The sequence below is a fragment of the Mesoplodon bidens genome (assembly GCF_964165515.1).
Source record: "Mesoplodon bidens genome assembly, chromosome: 15".
NCBI classification, from domain to species: Eukaryota; Metazoa; Chordata; class Mammalia; order Artiodactyla; family Ziphiidae; genus Mesoplodon; species Mesoplodon bidens.
The window spans coordinates 44308527-44328298 of NC_138171.1; the positions used below are offsets into that span (position 1 = coordinate 44308527).

Below are 19772 nucleotides of genomic sequence, written 5' to 3' on the forward strand. Positions count from 1 at the left end.
AGCACCTTCTGGGCTTCCCTGCCGAAGCCAGGCACCAGACACAGGACACTGGTTCTCCCTGACGTGTAACAGATTTTATTGCATACGTGGCACAGGCAGCATGGATAAGGCCAGGCATGGCACTCTGGGTGGCTCTCTTCCACCTCAGCTCTGATCTCAAAGCCTTGGCCAGTGTGGGTAGGTGTACAGGGCTGGTCTCTATGATACTTTGATCAGTGGCAGGCCTGGCCAGGCATGGGGGCCTGAGGCTAGAGCCCAGAGGGGCTGGAATGATAAAAAATCCTCCTCCTGGAGAGTTCTGCTTCCTGGGATTCCTCAGGGCTGAAGTACTAGCCCAGCACCAGCATGGCCTCGTCTTCAGTGATAGTAGCTGAGTCCCCCTCCTCTTCAGGGCCCATCATGGGAAAAGGCCCTGGGGGCCGGTGCTGGAAGAGGGCTGCCCGGTTCTGCTGCTCACCCTTCTTCACCCAGTGTCCATAGAGCCGGAAGGCACAGCTGTCAATGAGGCGCCGCACTGGCCGCAGCGCATAAGGGTCCCTCAACAGTGCACTCTTGGTCAGTGGCCGTACACGGTGGATGCTTAAGGCCACCCGTCCAGCAGCCAGCACTGTCCACACTGCCACCTGGGAAAGGGGGCAGTGTGAGCTCCACTGGCACATCCACCACAAGAAAAATCATGGGACAGAGGAGCAGGCCCAGACCCTGACACTCTCAGGCTTACCCGGAACCGCTGGCGGGGGGTGAGGTTCCAGGGTTGGCTGCCTTCACAGCGCTCAAAGAATGGGTGCTGTAGGGCTTGCTCAGCTGTCAGGCGTTCCTCAGGATCCACCTGCAGCAGCCTCGAGATCTACGGGAAATGCCAGAGCATGAAGGACAGCTCTTGGGCCTCCCTCCTTGCCCTCTCACGGCCCCAGCTCACCAGGTCTTTCACAGTGTCAGAACGGTCATCCCACTCAGGTGAACTAAACTGGTACTGGCCCTCCATAATCATGCGTAACATCAGGATCTGGCGTCGGTGCCAGAATGGTGGCGAGCCAGCCAGGAGTGTGAACAAGATCACCCCACAGGCCCAGCTGAGAAAGAGACCACAGTCAGGGAGGACTAGGTGAGCGAATGTGTTGAAGGACACTACACAAAGGAGGAGGGAAGGGGGAGACCAGAAACTCACAGATCGACCTCCTTGCCGTAGCCTGGGTGGGTTTCATCCATGGAGCACTTAAGGATCTCTGGTGCTAGATACCCTGGAGTCCCACACAACTCTGGGGAGAGAGGCCTGAGATTGATGGGATGTCACAGCCCCCTCAAGGACCCTTAACACCAGACCTCTGCTGGAGCCTCAACACCACCAGAGCCCCAAGTGTTCCCATTCTGCTCCTGCCTGCCTTCTGCCAAGTCTCAGTATTAGACCCTAGCCCTGCTGAACAATTCAAGGACCCACCAAGGCTCCTGGTGGCCTTCCTGGGAAAACCTGATTTTTAGATTGACTTAAAGGTGCTATCCAACTGTATCACTTGCCTTCCCCAAACCTCCAGCCAACCCACTCCTCACACAACTTTTTACGTTTTTACATATATACACACACAGAAAACAAAACTTAAATCTTTTCTGCATTCCTTTCTGCCCAAATCTATTCCTCCTCCTATAACCTCTACTGCAGTTAGTGGAACCACCACTCAACCAAGGGGAATGAGTAGGAATATGGGATTTCTTAAGGCACATTCTGGGTAAATCGTTTGTTTAAAACCCTTCCCTGGCTTCCCATCATGGCCTCAGGATCAAGTCTAGATTCCTACAGCACAGAGCCCTCCATGACTTGATCTAAGCCTACATTTTTAGTTTCTTCTGGCACCAATTCTTCCATCCCAGCAATTTCCAAACTGTGATCCATGGCACACTTCCAAGAGATCTTAATAGGCCTGAAATGAGAAATTGAATTTCTCTTGGGAAATTCATTCTAACTCAAGCTATTTACTGAACGCCTACCATGTGCCAAGCACCACACTAGACACAGTGGCAAATTTGATGTGCCCTTACCAAGCTCACCACCTACCAGAAAGCAAATAAATAACAGAGTAAGACATGTATCATGAAGTGGGGGAGATATAAGAGCAAAAAGCAAGGGCTCTAACCTGACATAGAACTTTAAAGTAAAAGTTGAATTATCCAAGCCAAGGGAGAGGCTGGAGTGGGCAGGGGCAAAAATGATTCAGAATAGGGAAGTGTATGTGGCAGCCCAAATGGACACAAAGCACAGCATCTGGAAGATGTGTAAGTCCACAGTTTAAGACCATGAACTCTGGAGTCATACTGCCCAAGTTCAAATCACACCTACGTGACCTTGGGCAAGTCACCTCACCTCATTAAGCCCACTTATAAAATAGAGACACAAATACTATTTCAGAGCTGTTGAGAGGATCTAGAGAAATAAGCCATGTAGACTCAGCGTGGTGCCTTACTCACAATAAGTGCCCAGTGAATGTTAGCTATTAGTAAGTCCAATGCAGAGCCACTGAAGGAGAGGAAGTAGTATATTAAAGGCTCTGAGGAGTCTCACAGTTGAACTTTGTTTAGTTTTCCACTTCCACTAGAAATGGTTATCACAACAAATGTGTGGGCACCAGGTGAGAAGGGCTGTTACGCCACACCAGGCTCCTCATAGCACCTAAGCAGCACACTGTGGACCTGCCTCCACCAGACCCCAAAGGCACAGCTGAGCCCTGCTATCCCTCGCTCCCTCTTTTTCCTCCTGTGACAAGCCCAGCCTCCCCAGGCCGAGGTCCAAGCCCCTTCCTCTGTGGGTTCCTACAGCTGAATCAGGTACTCCTTCCTGGCTTCCTGGCATGGCCTCTTGCCTGTTGTGTGCCATGATCTGCTCACTTGTCTGCCTCCAGGTCAGGAAGCCCACACTGATTTGCACACAAGGCTCTGCACCCAGTGGGGACCTGGCAAGCGCTCACTGACCTTCCTTTCCTTGGTACTTGGGACCCAGTTCTCAGACCCAGCCAACCAGCCCCAGGCCTGAGCCTCTTTCCCTCCCAAGCCTCTCAGGGTACCAGGTCCCCTCACCTCGAAGCTTCTCGTGAGGTTCCAAGTGGCAGGAGAACCCAAAATCTGAAAGTCGGATCTGCATATTGTCATCTAGGAGAATATTCTCAGGCTTCAGGTCTCGGTGTACAATGTTGTTGGCGTGGAGAAAGCTCACTGCTTCCAGCAGAGACCTCATGATGGACCTGAGGGAGGCACAGTCTCCTTTGCTTCTCCCTGCCCCGCCCCACCCCCTGCTCATCCCAGGAGTTGCAGGCTCAGCCATTACCTGGTTTCCTTTTCTGAGAGGGCCACCTTCTCTGTGAGATAGTCAAACAGCTCTCCCTTCCGCATCCTAAGGGATAGGAGGGGTTGGGAGATAGGTGCACCTCACAGTGGCGGCTGGGAAAAGAAGCCAGTGCTCACAGAAAATACCACGGAAGAGGCCAGTACAGAGATCCCTCTGTAGACAAATGAAAGGGTCTCGAGACAGAGCACTCCAAGAGTGAACCGGATGTCGGGGGGCACTTTGGCCCAATGGGGTGGCCGCCTAAATATCTGCACTGTGCCACAAGGGGGCTATTTTAGCAAGAATAAGTGCCTTGTGATAAGAATCATTTACAGGAAGTCTGTGTTATCTGAGAATACACTCACAAAACGCCTTATGAAGTGAATCTAAATAGACCACGGACCAAAATTTTACAGTTAATAGTAGCAAGAAAGTTGAATGGGACTTTATTTTGAATTTTGCTTATTTTATCTTGTCTTTAAAAACAGGTTATAATTGCAACTCTGCGCCAATCCTTGAAATAAAGAACACATCAGGTTCTGCAAAGTTGCATGGTGGTGTAACAGACAGTTCCCACTTCCCCTCGACTTTTGCAGAGGGTCATTTCTGTCTGAAGACTTTGTAAATTTCTTCCAAGGGCTTCTCTTAAACATCTGGTATCCAAACCATTCTCTTTTGAAGTACCTTTGCAACTGGTTTGCATTATAGCACGGTATAATATCTGACATTCAGCTTTAGACCGACCAGAAAAAGAACTGACGGGCAGAGAGAGACTCCAGTGGAGGGTGTTAAACACCGGGAGACTGGTGAGGGAGAGTCTATTTATACATGGTCAGCTCATGGATAAACACTCTCCTCCTAAAACGGTCTCATGAAGACCCTTTGTACTTAGATGGTCACTATGACTCTTGAAGAACTTGCCTCAATCTGGGCACCTAGGGAGAAGGGCCAGAGCCCTAAGCTGGCAGGCAGGCCTGAGCGGGAGCAGAGGAAGGTGTGAGCAGGGTGGTCTTCAGCCCACTGTGCTGTAAGGCTGGGGCCATACATGGAGGTGAGGAGGAGGCTTCTCGATTGGGGCTGGGAGATACTCACAGGTCAAACACCAGGAACATGAAGCTAGAAGACTCGTAGGAATCGATGAGAGTGACTGGGGAAAGAGGCAGAAAGGCAGAGAGACAGAGATGGAAAGGAGCAGATGCACATTAAAGGGCCTTTTCCACCCTGAGGCAGCAGTGGGCTGTTACTGGGTAGGAAGGAGAACCAAAGGATGCAGTAGGGACCCAAAGGCTGGCCACACTTTTGAGGTGCAGCGGAGCCAGGACTAAGGGAGCAGAGGCGTGGAGGCAGTGCTGGGGGAAGTGGGCTGTGGGCAGGGCTAACAGGAGCAGGGAATGCAGCCTCACTGATGTGGGGGTGGCCGGCGACCTGGCGAAGGATGTGTGTCTCTCGCCGCGTGGCTTCTCGCACCTCCTCCAGCTGCTCAGGACTCAGCCGCTCAGCTGTCACCTCCATGATCTTCACCGCAAACTCACGGCCAGTAACTCGATGAACGCAACGGCGGACTACAGAGCTCACTCCTCTGCCAGAGTCAGACAACGCGCAAGTCAGGGCCTCCTGCTCTCTCATTTCCACACAGAGTAGAGCCTCGGCAGCCTCACACCCACTATGCCAGACTCTGGAAACCCATCTAGACAAGAGGGCGAACTCCCAAGGAGCTCACCCTGGCCTGCAGGAGCTTCACAGCGGCATCAGCAAGCAACCTGGGCACCCAGCAATGTGCAACAGAAAGCTCACAGGGCAGGCAGGAAGGGGTCCTGGGTTCCAGTCTCTGCCACTCCCTCCATGGGCGAGCCTAGGCACAGGGCCCCAGAACCTGCCCCTTGCCCTAGAACCCCACAAGGAGAAAGTGGGAAGGCTCCCTCCAGATTTTACCCACTTCCACGGTTACCCCATCTAAATCCGAAAATTCCCCTACAATACCTCAAGTGAAGGAGGCTCCAAATAAATACTGGGCCACTGACCAGAAGACCAAAGTTGAGAAGTAGGAGATCTCGGTTTAGGCCCCAAATACGTCACTAATTAACCTCCAAGTGACCCACTGACATAAGGTCGCTGGGCTTCCACTTCACCTGCTCTGAAATGTAGCCAACAATATCTTGAAGGGATGCTGAAAGGCGTTACTGAGGTAGAGACAGGAAAGCCCATTTGGCTTTGTAAAGACAAAGTCCTAGGGAATTCCATGTGGTCCAGTGGTTAGGACTCCACTCTTCTACTGCAGAGGGCTTGGGTTCGATCCCTGGTCGGGGAACTAAGATCACACAAGCCGCATGGCACGGCCAAAAAAAAAAGAAAAAAAGGCGAAGTCCTAGAGAGGGATTTTCTTACTTGGGCTCTGTCACCAACTCCGTGTGACCCTACAAGTATTTAAGGCTAAGGTGCAAATCTCTCCAGGATCTGACCTCATACTACATTTCGCATGCTGGTTCCCTGGCTGCCATTCACATAACCTCACTGCTGTGCTCCCAGGGCCTCCTTGCCTTTATGTAACTCCTTTTGCTTGAAATGCTTGTCACCCACATCTCTGGTTCAATCAGTGGATGCAAACTATTGACCCTCCAGGCAGACAAAGCCCACAGATATATTACACTGTGGTCAGTGCACTGTTATTTACAAATCTGAATTCACATATCTTAGTTGGAACAAGAACGCTCCAGCTGCCACAATGCTCACCACTTCCTACTTTTACTCTTGGCCACTTCAGTTTTCATTTTCTGCCCAACTACTAAGGGCACCTGAGTTTGAGGTCCCTGGTCTAATTATTTCTCATCTTTTAATGAACCTCTGAGAATTTGTGGAAAGCTGGAGACCTGTGCCACATATATCCAACATTTTTATTATTTTGGGGTGGGGCGGGGGTGGTCAAAGATCCTTTGGAGCCATAGAGCAAAGAATCCCCGCTTTAAGGCCCAAAATGAATGCTGCGTCTACCAATTCTTTGTTTATTCTCCAGGAGGGAGGGACCACTCCCTTCGCTGGTATCCTATGGCATTTTACCTGTAGGAGCATTCCCCCCTTTTTTTTTTCTTAATTTATTTATTTTATTTATTCTTTTTTTTTGGCTGCATTGGGTCATCGTTGCTACGCATGGGCTTTCTCTAGTTGAGGTGAGCAGGGGCTACTCTTCATTGCGGTGCGTGGGCTTCTCACTGCAGTGGCTTCTCTTGTTGTGGAGCATGGGCTCTAGGCAGGCGGGCTTCAGTAGTTGTGGCTCGCGGGCTCTAGAGAACAGGCTCAGTAGTTGTGGCACGTGGGCTTAATTGCTCCTTGGCACATGGGATCTTCCTGGACCAGGGCTCAAACCCATGTCCCCTGCATTGGCAGGTGGATTCTCAACCACTGTGCCACCAGGGAAGCTCCTACCTGTAGGAGCATTCCCTTTTAATTAAGCCTTCCTACTATGTGTCATGACTATCTACATGGGAAACCTGGGTCTTCAGACTCAAAGTCCAAACTCTTCCTACTGATGCACCCCAGTACCTTGTTCTCTGCCCACGCCTTAAATGTTAAGACTTCCCCAGGATCCCATCCTTGGCCCTGTTCTCAGGCTATATACACTCTCAGTAATCTTATCCACCTCTATGACTTCAACATTCATGCCAAGATGTCTACCCCACCCCCCCGCCAATATTTTTTTTATTTTTGGCCGCACCACACAGCTTGCGGGATCTCAGTTCCTCAACCAGGGATTGAAATCGGGCCATGGCAGTGAAAGCCCATAAACCTAACCACTAGGCCACCAGGGAACTCCCCCAGATGTCAGGCCAACACATCTTACTGAATGAATTGCTTCCCAAGGGTCCTAGAGACCTCTCACTGTCATCATGACCACTGAACACTTCATCTTCCCGACACTAGCTCCTCAATTCCTGATCTCAATTAATAGCAATGCCATTCAATCCAACTCCCAAACTAGAAACCCTGGTGCCATTCTTGGCTTCGCCCTCTCCTTCACAATCTACAACATCCAACCAGTCCAGCCCATCCTGTATTCTCTCTCAAATCTGTTTCCTAGTACTCCATCCCCACCACCACAATGGCCTCCTAACTGATCTCCCTGCTGCTAATCTCAACCACTGCCACCCATCTGCCACACTGCTTTGAGAACTAGCTTCTTTTTTTTTTTTTTTTCGGTACGCGGGCCTCTCACTGTTGTGGCCTCTCCCGTTGCGGAGCACAGGCTACGGACGCGCAGTCTCAGCGGCCATGGCTCACGGGCCCAGCCGCTCCGCGGCATGTGGGATCTTCCCGGACCGGGGCACGAACCCGTGTCCCCTGCATCGGCAGGCGGACTCTCAACCACTGCGCCACCAGGGAAGCCCGAGAACTAGCTTCTTAAAACAGCCCCAATCGTGTCATTCGCTGCTTAGAAACTTCCCTGTTTAAATTCTTTACTAAGTTCTGTGTCCCCTCATTACTCAGCAGTACCCCTAAAGCAACTGTCCTCTTTTTAAATGATACCTAATACTTTCAACCTTACAGTTACCTGTGGAATGCATTCAAAATTCTTGTTTTCTTTCCATACTGCCTCCCTATTACTTACAAGATAAAAATCAAATCTGAATTCCTTCATCTGTCACTCAAGACCTTCACCAACTTCTTAGTCTCTTTTCAGCCTCATCCCTGGCTATAATCCTGCTCTTCAACCTTTGTTTCAGTGACTTATAACTTATCACCAATTTCCAGAATGCGTCAAGCTCTTTTAAAGCTTCAAGTCTGAAATTGGTACTCTGGAAACAGTAATTTAATTGGAGTGTGCAGGTAATTTACTGTGCAGGAAAAACAAGAGGGAAAAGGTAGAAGAGAGAGACGAGGGATGATGCTACCACAGTAATCTTGGAATGAAATGATAAGGACCCTACTCTCTGATCTGCCTTCTTCAAAACTGGTCCTTCTGTGCCCTTGGCAGTGGAACCACTGTTTTGACCTAAGGGCTCTTCCTAGGCTCAGTGCATCTTCCCTCACCTGGTCCTGAAACCTTGCAGCATCTCAGGACTTGGATCTCAGCTCTCTTCTTTTCCCTATATTCTCTCTTCCCTGTGACCTCCACCCAGCCCCAGGAGCTTTTTTTTTTTTTTTTTAATTTTGGTCACGCCACGTGCGGCATGTGGGATCTTAGTTCCCTGACCAGGGATCAAACCCATGCCCCCTTCAGTGGAAACACAGAGTCCTAACCACTAGACCACAGGGAACTCCCCCCAGGGGCTTTAAATACCAACTATGTGCAAATGCTTCCTGCTACGCTGTCTCAAGCCTTGATTTCTCTCCAGAATTCCTGATTCCAACAACCTTTTTGACATCTCCATGTGCTATCTAAAAGGAGTCTGAACAAATCTAACGGTCACACCACCACTGGATTTCCTGGCCTCAGCAGCATGTGTCACAGCAGACCACACCAACCTTCCAGAAACATACTCTTCCTTCTTTTTTTAAAGTTGGTGGGTTTTTTATTTTTTTATTTTTTAATTTTTTTTATCTTTGCGGTACGCAGGCCTCTCACTGTTGTGGCCTCTCCCGTTGCAGAGCACAGGCTCCGGACGCGCAGGCTCAGCGGCCATGGCTCACGGGCCCAGCCGCTCCGCGGCATGTGGGATCCTCCCGGACCGGGGCACGAACCCGTGTCCCCTGCATCGGCAGGCGGACTCTCAACCACTGCGCCACCAGGGAAGCCCTGGTGGGTTTTTTTAAAAATTAATTAATTAATTAATTAATTTATTTATTTTTGGCTGCATTGGGTCTTCGTTGCTGTGCACGGGCTTTCTCTAGTTGCAGCAAGCGGGGGTGCTACTCTTCGCTGTGGTGCGCGGGCTTTTCACTGCCGTGGCTTCTCTTGTTGTAGAGCATGGGCTCTAGGCGCGCGGGCTTCAGTAGTTGTGGCATGTGGGCTCAGCAGTTGTGGCTCACGGGCTCTAGAATGCAGGCTCAGTAGTTGTGGCGCATGGGTTTCGTTGCTCTGCGGCATATGGGATCTTCCTGGACCAGGGACCAAACCCATGTCCCCTGCATTGGCAGGTAGATTCTTAACCACTGCGCCACCAGGGAAGTCCCAAACATACTCTTGTGTTTTTCTTTCTAACTCACAGATGGCATCTCTATAGTTTCCCTTTTTGGCTCCTCCTTCTCTAACTCCTTAATGGTGACATGCCCCAAGGTCTGAGCCTAGGCTTCTTTCCCTACTTTACATTTCTCTTGCCAACTACTATCTATATGCTGATGCCTCCCAAGTTAACAGCTCTAGCCCAGCACTCTTGCTTGAGTTCCAGACTCACATGCCCATTGGACAGCTCCAGTTGGTGGAACTTTTGACTTGCTCACACCTCCCTCCAGACTGATCTTCCCCAGTCTTCTTCATTTCAGTAAATGGTACTCAAGCACTCAAATCCAAACCTTAGAATTTATTCTTGTTTTCTTCCCTTTCCCTTGTGGTCCATATCCAATCCTTCAGGAAATTGTATCAAGTCTCCCTTCAAGCCATCACCTAAATTATCCACTTCTCTCCATCTCTACCACTACCACTCTAGTCTAAACCATCACCATCTCTAGCCTAAATGAATCAATAGCTTCCTAGCTGGTCTCTACGCTTCCATTCTTGCCCCTCTCCTATCCACTCTCCACGTAAGAGCCAGAATGATCTTTTTAAAATGTAATAACACACCTGTATTGAGCACTCACCATGTGCCAGGATGTGTCCTAAGAGTATCATATTAACTCTTTCCGTCCTCACAGCAACCTACAAGGTAGGCTCTTTTTTTAATTCTCCCATTTACAATGGAGAAACTTTGAGGCATAGAAAGGTTAAGTTCCTAGGCCCCAAATCACAGAAATGTAAATCAGATGATGTTACTACCCTACTGGAAACCACCAGTATCATCAGAATAAACTTTACATTCCTTATTCTAGGGAATTCCCTGGCAGTCCAGTGGTTAAGACTTTGCCTTCCAATGCAGGGGGTGTGGGTTCGATCCGTGGGGAGCTAGAATCCCACGTGCCTTGCGGCCAAAAAACCAAAACATAAAACAGAAGCAATATTGTAACAATCAGTAAAGACTTTAAAGATGGTCCGCATCAAAAAAAAATCTTAAAAAAAAATTCCTGGAACTTCCCTGGTGACGCAGTGGTTAAGAATCCGCCTGTGTGGGTCTTACATCTCCAGTGCCTAGCACAGTTGCACCCAGCACATTGTACATGCTTAGGAAACCTTGATGAATAAATGTATCGGCCACTGCCTCTACAGGTGATGGCTTCCTTCTGTTTGGTGTGTGCTGAACTCCTACTCATCCTTCAAGACCCAAATATCACTTCTGGGAAGCTGTGGTTTTCTGAGACCCAGCAGCACTTTTTACACAGCCTGATACTTTTTATATGTTCATGTGTCTCCTTCAGTCACATCACTTGGAGTACCTCCAAGGCATAAACATCTCTTCTACACTCCCCATGTTTATCTTTGTGTCTGGCACCCAGTAGGTGCTTGAATTATGTTTGTTGAACACATAAATGAATGAATTCGTGAAAAAATGGGGGTTGACCCGGAAAAAGAGTCTAGTCACCAAATGATCCTCCACTCACCACTGACCCTTCCCATTTAGAACTCTTCAGCTCTCAGAGGGAACTGTGTACCCTGTCTAGGATCTGACCTCTCTGGACCTCTGTTTCCCTGCCGTGGGCTCACCTGCCAATGACGCCCTTAGGGTCGTACTTCTGGTAAAACTCCTTGGCCGCAGCCCAGTCGGGCAGCTCGTCCTCCGGCCCCACGTCCAGCGTCATTGTGAAGTAGGTGGGGGCCTGTGTGGAGAAAACGGAGGGAAGTGAACGCAGGGAGGCCCACAGGCTCTGAGAGGATGAACATTGCGGCTCGCGGAGGCGCAGCCCTTGCGGCTGGGGAGCCAGGATCCTGTGGGATGGGGACGGGGTGGGGGAAGGACAGGGACTAGGGAGACCCCACGAAAGGGCCTTAGGGGTCGGGAGGGGATGGCAAGGTAGGGAGGGGGGCGGGGGAAAGGAAGGGAAAAGGTGTGGAGCAAGAGGGGAAGGGGCAGTCGGGATGGTGGCTGTTGCTGCGCAGGCGCACTTGGGCGGGCGCTGGGAGGGGGCGCGGGGTCTCGCGCGGGCTCACCCGCGGGGGCGGGGAGAGAAGTCAGAGTCGACGCGAAGCCGCTCTGTCGCCGGGTTCGCCTCTAGTCCCTTACCTTATCCACAGGCAGTGCCGGCGACGACCTCAGGCCCCGCCCCCATTCTGTCCGCCAATGGCCAGCGCCACCCGAAGACTGAGGTTCAAAAACCCTTCCGATTGGAAACTGGTAGTCCAATAAGAAGCCGAGAGTCCCGAGGCTGGCGCGGGAGTTGGAGCTCGGAGTTACCTGAGGTTGAGTCGCTAGGGCGGGGCTTCAGAGACGGCCAATCAGGCCACGGCATCTGCTGGGGCCAGCAGGGGGCGGAGCTTATTGACCAGTGGGGCTGGAGGCCTGGAACGGGACCCGGAAGTTAGATTTACCGGTAAGTGTGACCGCAGGGTATCGGGGACGCCTGACTCGCTGCGCCTCCAACTCCCGGACTTGGGCATGGTCCCCTCAGTCTCTCAGAATCCCTATCTGAATTCGGCTTTTAAAAATATTAGCAGCCTAGTCCAAAGCGCCTGCTTTGAGGGGCAGAGCATGCAGCTTGGACCTCAACTTGGCTACTTGGTACGAACTTGTACGAGCTACGGCCCGTCAGCCAGAAGAGGCTTTCTCGTCCTGTGGCTGCTCCAACTCTTTTTTTTTTTTTTTTTTTAGATGTTGGGGGTAGGAGTTTTATTAATTAATTAATTAATTTTTGCTGTGTTGGGTCTTCGTTTCTGTGCGAGGGCTTTCTCTAGTTGTGGCAAGTGGGGGCCACTCTTCATCGCGGTGCGCGGGCCTCTCTTGTTGCAGAGCACAGGCTCCAGACGCGCAGGCTCAGTAGTTGTGGCTCACGGGCCTAGTTGCTCCGTGGCATGTGGGATCCTCCCAGACCAGGGCTCGAACCCGTGTCCCCTGCATTAGCAGGCAGATTCTCAACCACTGTGCCACCAGGGAAGCCCCTGCTCCGACTTTTTAATACCTCCAAAGCCCTAGTGCTCACCATCTGGGGTTATGCATTTTCCCAGTCTTTCACCCCCACCTCCCGAAAGCCTTGGGGAATATCACACTTTGTTCGAAGCCTACCAGGTTATGAGATTCTGCCAGAAGCGACTCACTTCATAAATCTTCTCTGCACAGCTCAACCCTGGCATTCACTTACTCATTCAACAAATATTTGTTGAGCGTCTAAGAGTTAGACTAATAGCAATGAAAAAAAATAAGCTCCCTACCCTTGTGGAGGTTGTGTTCCAGGAGGCAGAGAATGAATTCATTTAATCTTCTTAGAAATGTCACTTTGGGATTGCAAGCATGTAAGAGGAGAAAAACGAATCCAAGTAACTTTTTAACAGAGTACTTTGACCTTATACCACTAATCTAAAGACAAAATAGTTGCAAAGAAATCTTGTACTTTACTTAGTAGACTTGTTGTTTGGTAGCATAATGGGATAATTATTTTGAAATTGAGCAAGTGAATAAACATTGATGTAGTTGGCAGCCTAGATTCTTACTGTGGGAATATGGAATTTGGGACTGGGAAAGGAGAGCACCTTATGATTGATTGAAATTGGAGGTATGATTTTAAGAAATGACTTAAGATAGATAAAATTATTTTCTAGCTCTAACCTCTGAAAGGGCCTAGAAGCAATAATGTCCCAGTAGAGTGAGCATAGCTAGTGTCTAGATACTGACTTCAAAGTAACAGTCCTCAATAAAAGAAACCAGGGCTCCTTGGGAGAAATGGCCAATTCCCAGGCTGGAGCAGAGAAAGTACAAGATGAGCCTGGAATAATTTGTGCCAGAAAGCAAGTGAAGAAAGATGGGGACTTAGACACAAGAACCAGGTTGAAATCAGGGACAAAAAGGATAATGAGACTGAGAGGGCTATGAGGGAGCCTTCTGATGTACTAGAAATGTTCTATTCACCTAGGTGGTGATTACACAGGTGTGTTCGTGTAAAAACATTCACCATTTGGCACACATAAGATCTGTGTACTTTACTGTAGGTAAATTATACCTCAACAAAACAATTTAAGAAGGCTAATAACAGTAATGGGTATAACAAATTGAATTTAAAAACAATCTGAGACCATACTGACACTAAAAATTGTAAATAAATAAATGAAAGAGAAAAAGACCTTCTTTATAGTAGAATGCCAACTAATAAGTATAGAAAGAATGATAAAGTTAAAACATCAACACTTTGTAAGCCTCAGAATAACTGACTTGGGCAAAATGGGCATTAAAGTTACTGGTAAAAATTTGCTGAGGTATTTATACAGGTAACTTTTTTTTTTTTGGTAAATTTATTCATTTATTTATTTATGTCTGTGTTGGGTCTTCGTTGCTGCGCGCGGGCTTTCTCTGGTTGCGGTGAGCGGGGGCTACTCTTCGTTGCGGTGCGTAGGCTTCACACTGTGGTGGCTTCTCTTGTTGCAGAGCATGGACTGTAGGCTCACGGGCTTCAGTAGTTGCAGCACGCAGGCTCAGTAGTTGTGGCGCACAGGCTTAGTTGCTCCGCGGCATGTGGGATCTTCCCGGACCATAGCTTGAACCCATGTCCCCTGCATTGGCAGGCGGATTCTTAACCACTGCGCCACCAGGGAAGTCCCTATACAGATAACTTTTTAATTACAAAGGAAAAAAAGTATCTTTACCTCTGCAGAAATCTGACAGACACTACCTTAAAATCAAGTAGTCAATGTTACCTCCACCAATAAAAGGGCAAATTGACATACGCCTCTCGATGTGATGTACTGAGGACATACAGCTTATGTAATATTTCAGCCAAAAATGCATAACCTGAATTCAGTCATAAGAACCCAAATTGAGAGACATTCTACAAACGGCCTCACCTCAAAAATGTCATGAAAGACAAAAAAAGAAAGGGTGAGGACCTGCTAAAAATTGAAGAATGCTAAAGAGGTATGACAAACTAAATGCAGTAAGTGTTCCCACACTGGACCCTAAAGCAGAAATTGCTATACAGGACATTATTGGGACAACTGGCAAGTTTGAATATGGACTATATATTAGAAGATAATATTGTACTGATGTTAACTTCTCTGAATTATATAATTGTACTGTAGTTATGTGAGAGAATATCCTTGTTCTTAGGAGATATAGATCATGAGGTATTTAGAGATGAAGGGCCTTCAACTTACCCTCAAATGATTCAGCAGTAACAGTTATGTTTATTTAGAAAGATATAAAGCAAATGTGGTGAAGTGTTAAACATTATAAATCTAGGTAAGAGTACACATGAGTTCATTGTACTGTTATTGTTCTATAGATTTGAAATTTTTTCAAAATAAAGAGTTAAAAAATAGCAAGACCTCATGTAATCAGTTTGGGGAAATGGGATATTCTAGTAAACTGAAGCTGCTAATTAATCAAATACTAGCTTTAAAAATTTTTTGTAAAAAATCTCTCTAACATGATTTATCCTGATGCCCAGGCAGCACCTCACACAAATTAAATCAGAATCTCTGGTGGGGTAAAGCTCAGGCATAAGTTACTTTTTAAGGCTCCCCAGGAGGTTCCATTGTGAAGTCAAGGTTCAGAACCACTGCTGTTTATATGGCTTCTACCCATTGTTGTAGTTCTAACCTCTGGACCAACAATGGATTCCCTTCACTTTTCCTTCCTGAAACACTTCGGAACACTGAAAACAACCATCATGTGCCCCTCCTTCCCCTTTAATTTTCAGTGTGCAACATCTCTAATTCCTTTAGGTGCTCTGTTGGTCTCTCTGCTGGTGAAATAACCCCAAAATTTCATTCCCAGGGTACATGTACTTCAAAAAACATATACAAGAATGTCCAAAGCAGCATGATTCATAATATCCTAATGGGAAACATTCCAAAAATCCACTAACAGAAAATCGGTAAATTGTAATATAGTCATATAATAGAATACTATACAGTAATGAAAACTACAGCTACACCAAATATTGATCAATCTCACAAGCAATGTTAAGAAGCAAGACATAAAAAGAATACATATGATTCCATTTATATAGTGTTCAAATGCAGGCAAAACTAAACTACATTGTTAGAAGTCAGAATACTTGTGGGTAACAAACAGAAAGTTACCTGTGGGAAGAAACGAAGGTGTAGTGTTGGGAGGGGTATAAAGGAGGCTTTGGAGTGCTGGCAATGTTAAATTGGTTAAATTGACTAAATGGTGGTTTTTCAGATGTTTTCTTTGTGTTAACTTATTGAGCTGTATATTCTGTTTTGGATATTTTGCTTTATGTACCTCACAATTTTAAAAATGTTTAAAATATTATCACAAGGCCCAAGATAAAAGATATGAAAATTCATTATAATCATACAAGTTTCTACATACAGGGTGGTGGTTGCTATTATCCAATCCTTTCACTCCTCTCTCAGCTCTGGAACTAACTGTCTAGGTTGAATTCCAGCTCTGCCACTTACTAGCTGTGTGACCTTGGATAATCTGTGCCTGTTTCCTCAACTATAAAATAAAAACAGTAGTACCTACTACTGAGTGATTTTGAGGACTGAAGAAGTTAAGAAATATAAAATGCTTAGCACACAGCCTGGAATATAGTAAGCACTCAATAACTAGTAGCTGCTACGACTTTTCCTCTGTGGCCTAAGGATCTCTGTTGATAGGTAAGGGAGAAGCTTGGGTCTTTCCAAGGAGGGAAACTTCCAGAAGAAGAAGGAAAAGGGGGAAAAAAATCCTTTCCTCCTCTTGAAGCTCCTAGGTAAGGGGAGATGCAGGCTTCTGCCATCAGTCAGATGTCCAGTCTGGCTCTCACTAAGGGCCCAGGGAAAAGCAGGGGAAGAACAATTAGACAGGAGCATTGCGCTACTAAAAAAGATTTTTATTACAAAACAAATACTAATAAAATCAGGCCTGGGCTTCAACCCCACCTCCTAGAGGCCCCTAGGATGAAGGAGATTGGGGGGAATAGGGGATGGTGGGCACTGAAAGAACAGAGCAGGCTGACCTCCCCTCATCAGTCTCAGCTGCTGCCTCTCTCTTCCAAAGCCCTTTGAGAGAGGCACCATCCTTCCAGCCAGGAAGTACCATTGTTGGCACCAGACCCTATAGCAATGCCGCATTGCAGGATTCAGGATGTCTCGGCTGACTCTCAGCAAAGGCCAGCTAGGGTCACTCAGCCTGGGCGATGGCGTAGGAGAGCAGCCATAGAAGCAGCGGGCCCAGAACAAAGACAGCAAGCCAGACGGCAAAGCTGGCCAGGATGAACCTCCGGGCCCGGGCCCCCCAGTGCACTGCCTCCTCCAACCGGCCTGCCTTATGCCGCTCTTCCGCCTGTGGGGGCAGGTTTTTGGTTAGGTTCTCCCCCTGCTTCTGCCCCAAAATGCCCTCTGCCCCACTCCAATCCTACATCCTCGTCTTGGCTCAAAATCTCACACCCAAACCCTCCACCTCCCTTTCCAGTTTCTAACTCTCATGTCTCAACTGCAAAGTAAGGTGCCCACTCTGCTCTGCCTCCTTTTCAGGACGGCTGTTGTTTGCTCAGATCACATATGGGAAAATACTTTTCATTTTATTCCCCATCCTTTTCTACTCATTTCATATTCATTCAGAATTTGGAATTCTTGGCAAGAAACGGTGAGCAATCTTGGAGTATTTCACTCATGTCCAACCAAACAACACTCCATTCTCATTAGCCCAATGGGCCTCATCTTTTTCACTAAGGATTCTTTTTATGATTTTGCCCTAATGAAATCCAGAAATTATGATGATAAGAAAACAGTTTCTGATAAAAATACAGCTAGGGTCGAGGAAATTCCAAAAGGTACACGTGCGGTTTGTTAGATGTTTTGAAACGGTGAAGCCCTCTCAAAAACTTCAGAGTTTCTTCCGAACTCCTAATAGATTGTTCTAGTTACTGCTCGGCTGCCCTGAGTCTTGCCCCTTCCCATTCATCCTCTTTATAGGCCTTGAGAGTGGACCTTACTGCAGCACAAATCTGACCATGTCATTCTCCTTTGCAAAAATCCTTGAAAGGCTCCCCAGTACTTCCCAGATAAAGCTGAAACTCCTAAGCACAGCACTGGAGGCTCTTGGGAATCTGGATCCTCTGGCTTCATCTCTCACTATTCCTTACTGGTTCATTTACGCTGAACTAGTCCAGGTTACCTTTGTATAGGCTGCCTGTGCTCCCTTCTCCTGGAATGCGTTTTTACCCTTATTCACTCATCCTTTAAGATTACCTTCTTTTTACTCCCTTAGGATGCCTTTCCTGTCACCTACTCTATTATACACATACATGTACTTACATACATATATATACACATCCATAGCTCCTGGAATACCCTGTGCTTCCTCTATCATAGTACTGATGAGCTGTATTCCATTAATAATTACCTATTTTCACAGCCATCTCTTTTGCTAGACTGTGGGCCCTTTGACGGCAGGAACCATGTCTTATTCCTATTTCTGGCACCAGGCCCACAGCCAGGCTCTGGCAGGTACTTCTTAACTGTTTGATCAATGTAGATAGATCAGGTATACAGAACCACTGCCTTACTACACCCACACCCCTGCTCCCATAGGAATTGCTTTCCTCACCTTGATGGCAAACACAAGGGCCACGACTCCCAGGCAAGAGCAGCCACATATAATGCTAGTAGCTGCCAAGTAGCGGAGGCGGAGCGAGCAGCAGCGAATGGGGGATGGAGAACGAGCAGCTTCTGTGTTGCTCACCAAGCTCTCCACTGCCTTCTCCTCGTCCTCCATCACCTGTGGGCGATACAGTCAAGATACTTGTAAGCCCAACAACTGAACCCCTGGTAGAGTCTTGCTCAGACTCTACCCGTCTCTCTGATCATGTTATGGCCTAGTCGAACTCTCAGGAATGCTGCCTTACCTGGGGAATTCCCCTAGTGGCTCATAGACTGAGAGGAAATGTGTGTCTGGAATCCTTTTTCCTCAGCCTAAGGTTCCCAGTCTTTGAAGGCAAGCTGGTGTGAATGGAGCATTATCTGTATTACTTACTGTTTTGGCAAGTGGGGAAAAGCAAAATGACAGGTGCATGCTAAGAGGCAGTAGAAAAACACAGAATCTCAAAACCTGCTAGGAGTCTGAGACTACCCAATGCAGTGATGTTAAACTGCATTTCAAAGGGCCCTGAAGCTCCTTAGAGGCTGCCCTCAAATATTAAGGAGGAATCAGAGAATGGCACCCTAGGTCCTGTACTCCACTTTAAGGAAATCAGCCATTTCATGTGAAAACAGAGTCCTGGGGATGGGGGAAAGGAGGGGAAAAGTACCCATCTAAGCTCTCTTTGTAGCTGAGGAAACTCAACTTCAGAAACACCTCACCCTCCCCAAATCAGCCTCCCTTGCTATGCTGACTCCCTTCCACCTCCTCTCTCCATTTAACCCAGGTCATACAACACAACCAGATTAACACTGAGTCCAAATGACCTCATAAGCCACACAGAAACCTGCATAACGATGCCCTACTTAATCATTTCTCATCTCCCTGTTTCCCAAGCCCTCAGAGCCCTGGCATCAAACTGCCTTTCTACCTTCATCCCCAACCATTCCCCTTCACCCTAAACAAAATGAAAACATTTGCAGTTCTCAGAACACAGGTAACAAAGGATAGGAAAGGTTAAAGAGAAGAGGCAAGACAAGAGCCAAGAATGATATGTGCCACAAAGCTGCAGGAGAATGGATGTGAGGAAAGAACTGAGATGAGGTAAACACAGTACAGTCATCAGGGGAGAACACAAGGAGAGGGTCCAGGGAATTGAGATCAGAGAAAATGTAAAAACAAATGGGGACTCTTACCTGGCTATAGGCCTTGAGGAACTGTGAGTTTCGGCTCCTGCCTCAGGTTTGATTTGGCTTGGGTGGAGATGGAGCTGACTCAGGGCTCCAAGGCAAGCCCAGGGGTGGGGTTGGGTGGCCAGCCACCATCCGAAGAGCCCCAGAAGCTCGGAAGGGGGTGTGGCTGATTCAAACCAGTCTGGCTAGATGGAGTAACTGGAGGTAGAATGCCTGCCTTCTGGAAAGGGAGTGAAAGCACCTGAGCAAGAGGGATTAAAGCAGGGAAAAGTCTGAGGCATCAGATAGCTCCCAAGGAAAGTCCAGCAACCAAGGGAATAGAAGGGAGGAGAGGAAAAGTATGAGTCTGAATGACTTAAAATTGAAACTTTAGGGAAAGGTACCCTACCAGATAAGATTTGCCATTCTTCCCTCTTCTTGCATGGAGATTTCTGCCTCAAAGATACATAATTCTGAGTTAGAGATCAGGTACTAGGGTCTTAGCAAGAGCAAGAGAGAAGAGAAAAATGA

At 47.8% G+C, this 19772-nt stretch overlaps 1 protein-coding gene across 4 annotated transcripts; it reads right to left on the bottom strand.

The window, feature by feature from the left end:
• Positions 1 to 52: 52 nt before the first annotated feature.
• On the bottom strand, positions 53 to 19761 carry LOC308629426 (phosphorylase b kinase gamma catalytic chain, liver/testis isoform). Of its 4 annotated transcripts, XM_081257240.1 has the most exons (11): positions 19266 to 19761; positions 18040 to 18210; positions 11040 to 11152; positions 4717 to 4892; positions 4406 to 4460; positions 3314 to 3379; positions 3067 to 3230; positions 1169 to 1259; positions 920 to 1073; positions 722 to 847; positions 53 to 623 (listed from the first exon to the last, which is right to left on the bottom strand). In XM_081257240.1, exons 2-11 carry the CDS (start codon positions 18205 to 18207, stop codon positions 330 to 332), a joined length of 1407 nt encoding a protein of 468 aa, XP_081113366.1. In that variant the 5' UTR covers positions 18208 to 18210; positions 19266 to 19761; the 3' UTR covers positions 53 to 329. The 4 variants fall into 4 exon arrangements, with proteins under 4 accessions (XP_081113366.1, XP_081113364.1, XP_081113363.1 ...); XM_081257238.1 differs by lacking the exons at positions 18040 to 18210; positions 19266 to 19761 and adding an exon at positions 11557 to 11638; XM_081257237.1 differs by lacking the exons at positions 18040 to 18210; positions 19266 to 19761 and adding an exon at positions 11484 to 11551.
• Positions 19762 to 19772: the final 11 nt, after the last annotated feature.

What these genes read in the sequence shown, in the direction of transcription:
- LOC308629426 (XM_081257240.1), bottom strand. Translation starts at nt 18,207, where the DNA reads ATGGAGGACGAGGAGAAGGCAGTGGAGAGCTTGGTGAGCAACACAGAA. An exon ending in CTCTCAGAAAAGGAAACCAG is followed by an intron (nt 3,231 to 3,313) that starts GTAATGGCTGAG and finishes TGCCTCCCTCAG; the next exon opens with GTCCATCATGAGGTCTCTGC. An exon ending in CCCCCCGCCAGCGGTTCCGG is followed by an intron (nt 624 to 721) that starts GTAAGCCTGAGA and finishes CCCCTTTCCCAG; the next exon opens with GTGGCAGTGTGGACAGTGCT.